The sequence below is a fragment of the Mus caroli genome, unplaced genomic scaffold, assembly GCF_900094665.2.
Source record: "Mus caroli unplaced genomic scaffold, CAROLI_EIJ_v1.1 scaffold_18097_U2_1, whole genome shotgun sequence".
NCBI lineage: Eukaryota > Metazoa > Chordata > Mammalia > Rodentia > Muridae > Mus > Mus caroli.
In genome coordinates, this window is record NW_018389651.1 from 1 (window position 1) to 4,650 (window position 4,650).

General features: G+C 38.8%; 1 protein-coding gene across 1 annotated transcript; it reads right to left on the reverse strand.

Annotated features, from left to right (window-relative positions):
- Positions 1-1,462: 1,462 nt before the first annotated feature.
- On the reverse strand, positions 1,463-3,722 carry LOC110288221 (murinoglobulin-1-like; the record flags this gene model as incomplete). Its single annotated transcript, XM_021154624.1, has 4 exons — positions 1,463-1,584; positions 1,835-1,961; positions 2,715-2,943; positions 3,545-3,722. Coding segments are annotated over 4 exons (656 nt in total), but the record flags the coding sequence as incomplete, so codon positions are not given.
- Between the last annotated feature and the right edge of the window lie 928 nt (positions 3,723-4,650).

A 4,650-nucleotide genomic window follows, 5' to 3' on the forward strand; every position in this document is an offset into this window, starting at 1 on the left:
CGGTGGAAAGAATACAGCTTTTGTTATCCATTCTTTGGCTTTATNAAAAATTATCTTCAGCGACCCCCTTCCTGCTCTTTCTTTCATGGAAAACATTAAAAGGATTTTGGTATTATACGGTGATTTTTTTCCACCCCCTGTTAGGAGTTGCTACAGTAGTTTACCTGATTTACAAAAAAGTTTGCATTATTTCATGTCTTTTGTTAACTTTCATATAATAATGGATTTTACATTAAATTAAATGTGAATTCTTTATTCTTTTGACAAATATGATTTGAGTAGACACTACTTGCTAACAGAGGTGCCAGCTTTGGAGTCATTATTGTGAGTGGACAGTCCCTGACCTTCTGCTTGTCCCTCATATGCAACAGTGAACTTCCTCTTGTGCGATAAGTTGCAATATCTTCTCTGTAATAGTTAGCTTCCAGTGAACAGCAGGGATAAATGAGCAAGTCATCAAACAACCACTGGAGAAAAATGTCATGCTAAGTTCACACCATGATTTAGATTGGCTCATGTATGAAATTTTACAACCATATAAATCTTTGTTTTTATTTATGCTCTAACACAAAACACATATGTTTCTTCCCAAGATATATTCCCAACCTCCCCTATATTAAAGAAAATTTCAACTGTGAGCTCATCTCAGTCATTCCTTATCTACACTTTCTAAGTATTGAAATGGATGGAGAGGCTCCTGTACACTTAAAGAAGAAAAGGCTACAGTCAACCGTGTAGTCCCAGGGGAAGTATACTCTTTAGAGCTGCTTGAGGTAAGTGATGATCTTCATTTACAAGACTTAGTTTTGCTAGTGTTTTAGGGTTTATAAGGTAGACAGTATTCTGATTTTCTTATAGGAATATTGCAAGATATCTAGGTAGGTGTCTTAAGTTACTGTCTCATTGCCATTTTGAAAGGTTCTCACCTGATGCCCAGAACAGTGAGCTGAAGGTATGCTCTTGCTTGATTCCTTCAGGCTTGGACAAAAAGATAGAAAATTCAGACATGAGAAATCAAAAACTGAGTATGCAACCACCAAATGTGCAAGCACAGAATTGCTGGAGGCAGTTTTTGGTTTTGTTTTGTCTTTTGAGAGACAGCTTTACTTGTGAGGCCATGGGCTGGAATTGCTTCAGCATGTGAGAATTTGGGCATGCCAGGTCAAAAAGAAGGCAATAGGGAAAGATAATAAAGACAAAGGGGTGGGGCATGATCATAAGAAAGCAGTATAACCTTAAGAAGATAAACTGGCTTAGATTATCCTCCTTGCTCCCTAAGCTTCAGTTAAAAGCCTAGGAATGGAAAAGAAAGCACAATACATATTTGTTTAGAAGCATGGGCTTGCCAGCTATGAACTAGCTCAAGGTCATATGATATTATCTTTTATTTTTCATCTAAATATAGTCAACACTGCTCCATTTTCTGGACTCAGAGCACTGCTGTCTGGGTAGATTTACTCACCTCAACTATCAGAACTTTGACTACTGTGTCCTTTCTTCCAGTTTCAGGAACTGTGGCCACCTCAGAACCACAGGGCTCTGGGGACTGTTGTGCTTCCGCAGACACAGAGAAATTCACATTCCCTGAAACAAACAGTCCAGAGAGCTGAGCTCAGATCTGCCAGGAACCTGGCACCTACCAAAGCCCCTAGATCCGCAGAGCCTCCTTCGTTCTAGGAGTAGTCCTAGAGCTTATCTTGTATTGAAGAAGGTGATAAGAGTTATAATGACTGGGAGCTTCCTCTTGGAGACCCAATGAGTAGAAAGTAACTGAAGAAACTTCCCTATACTTACCTTTTCTGGGTACAGCCCCCCTTACAAAATTTTCACTTACCTAAAGACTTGGGAGTTACCAGCCAGGATGAGGTGTGCCTCCCATTGGCACTGAGGCAGTAAGAATCTTGGTAGTCTCCCACTGGGACAGCTGTGAAATCAGGAGAGTCTTGTAGCTGCACATCTATCTGTGACCCAACAGAGAAAAAGAAATAGAAAAATAAATAAATGTAAAGAAAGTTGTTGCCATGGAAGGACAGCATGTTATGCATGGTAGTAGGTAGGCAAAAGTCTTATGGGGATTTGTGTTGGAAAGAGAAGAGAGGGGATGTATTTGGAAAACATGCTTAAAATGTCATGTAAGTTGACATAGAAGGCTTGCAAAGATGTCATTTGCACAAGCATTTCTAGAGTGTTATTTAGCTATCATCTATGTATTATCTACACAAACCATTAAGGTGATAATTATATATCTGTCTACTTATATTTGTTATATTGTAATGGCAGAAGCACATTAATGTACTAGATTTTTAACTAAGATTTTTAAGTATACACCTCACTCTAATGAAAGAAAAGTTCATTGTAAAACAATATATCATTTTATCCTGACAACAACTTCATACATTATATATGGACCATTCCTTTTGATTATATACAGAAGTTACATGCAATATCCTCTCTCTGTTATCACAGTATGTGCTGTCTACATACTGGCAAAACCACCTAATTTTATGTCAAGTTCACACTGTTAAACAACTCTTTGCTGTGTATATGAAGCTGGAGTATGGGAATTGTTTAAACATTTGGTACCACTTGCTTTCTAGTCCAGTACAATCTCTTCCCCACTTTGTTTATTCTTTTCATTTAAGTCTTAGTTATAATCTACACACACTACTTGCTCTCTTACCCTCTGGTCATGCTTAATTAAGAAAGGTGTTCACCTGCATGCTTGTAGGGAGGTAGTTCATCACAGTGGCTTTGAGCATGAAGGCTTCTCCATGGGCCACAGAGTAGGGCAATGAGTTCTCCACAAAGAAGGGCTGGAAGACTTGGAGAGGTGCCAGAAAAGAGAGGCCAAGGCCAGTGTCTTTGGACAGGTAGAGGGCTCCAGCCTTCCATTCAGTGATGGTGTCAGGGACTGTCATTTCCACTTCAGCCACTCCTGTGGAGCTGGGAGAGAGAGTGTGTGTGTGTAAAGCACAGAAAGTGAGCCCATGAATTAGTTATCTCTGAGATGGTGAGTCTGAGTGTGACAAGACCCCTTTCCTTTAGTCCTTCAAGGGAGTGATAGGGAGGAAACTGAGTAACAGGGACTCCAGATGGCAAAATGAAAGGTCTTTCAGCAATCTCAAGTTTTTTCAACTCAAGTAATAGACCCACAACATCCCAAACTTCATATGTTCATGGAAATCTAAACATCGATGTGAAGTTTTCTCTGAATTCCCCTCTTCAAAATATCATATAAGAGTTGTATGACTTCTATGGTCTTCTCCATGTAGCCATCCCATAGTCTGCTCCATATAAGACTGCCTCACCTACTACTCAATATGGTGATCCTGAATAGTTTTAACTATCAGGCAGGTACATGAATTTTTTTCTATGCATTTTCTGAAAGGGATGGAAATAAATGTATTTTATACTTGATGGGTTGATATGCTATGGTTTTCTAAATGACCAATTTCCTTTGTTTATGATAAAATTAATTAGAGAAATATAAGAAAACACAGAAAAATTATACCCAGCTCAAATAATACAAATGGAAATCACTTACTTTACTGTGACTATATCCCAGACCCAGGTTTCAGGAAAATATTTTCGAATGGTCTCGGTAAATGGATCGTTAGATGGTGGATCTTTACGTGGTGTCTCTTCAGGTCTCTTACTCAATACTGTGCACAAACTCCCAGTATTTTCATGGCTAAATGCAACATCAAATTCCACAGGAGGCGCTAAGAAGTTACAATGGAAGAGATGAACATAGTACTTGAATTCAATGGAACACAGTGGTGTAGTGTAAATTTAGCCTAACTTTCAGTTTCTTCTTGACTGTTAACACTATAACAGTGATGCATTGAATCACTCATTTTGAAGGAGACTGGGTAACATCTTTATCATAGGCGAAGCCTTACCTAGAGTAGTTCAAGTTGGAAGGAACCACAATGCATATTTTCTTGGGTTGGATATTGGATAGTTAGTGAATGCCTACAGATAAAATGTGCCCCCTAGAAGGAATGAAGTTGCATAATATAATCCTAGGCAACAGATCTTGTGACAATGAATCACTCCAGACAAGAGCTGAATAATGTCTACATTATTTGTGAAGATATTCTTGCAATGTTTTTTCTGTATTAAGATCTGTAGGATTCACCCAGTATTTTAATAAGTTTTCAATTTGTATAAAAACTGAAAGAGGTATAAGTACAAACTCTGGGGTTAGAAGAAGGAAGTTTCTGCCCCAGGAATTATAGCATTGGCTTGGGTTTGTACTGGCAAGATATGTAGGATTTAAAGTTGGAGATGTAGGGTCTGCAATCTCCATTTTTTCAAGGACAAGTATACATACTGATTTAGTCAGGGCTTCACCTAAGTATTTCCCAGCTGATTTCTAAGCCTAGAAAATCTTTCCCAATTTTTATTTTATTTTATTTTTATTTTTTATTAGGTATTTTCCTCAATTACATTTCCAATGCTATTCAAAAAGTCCCCAATACACTCCCCCCCCCAGTCCCCTACCCACCCACTCCCACTTTTTGGCCCTGGCATTCCCCTGTACTGGGGCATATAAAGTTGGCAAGTCCAATGGGCCTCTCTTTCCAGTGATAGCCGACTAGGCCATCTTTTGATACAAATGCAGCAAGAGTCAAGAGCTCTGGGGTA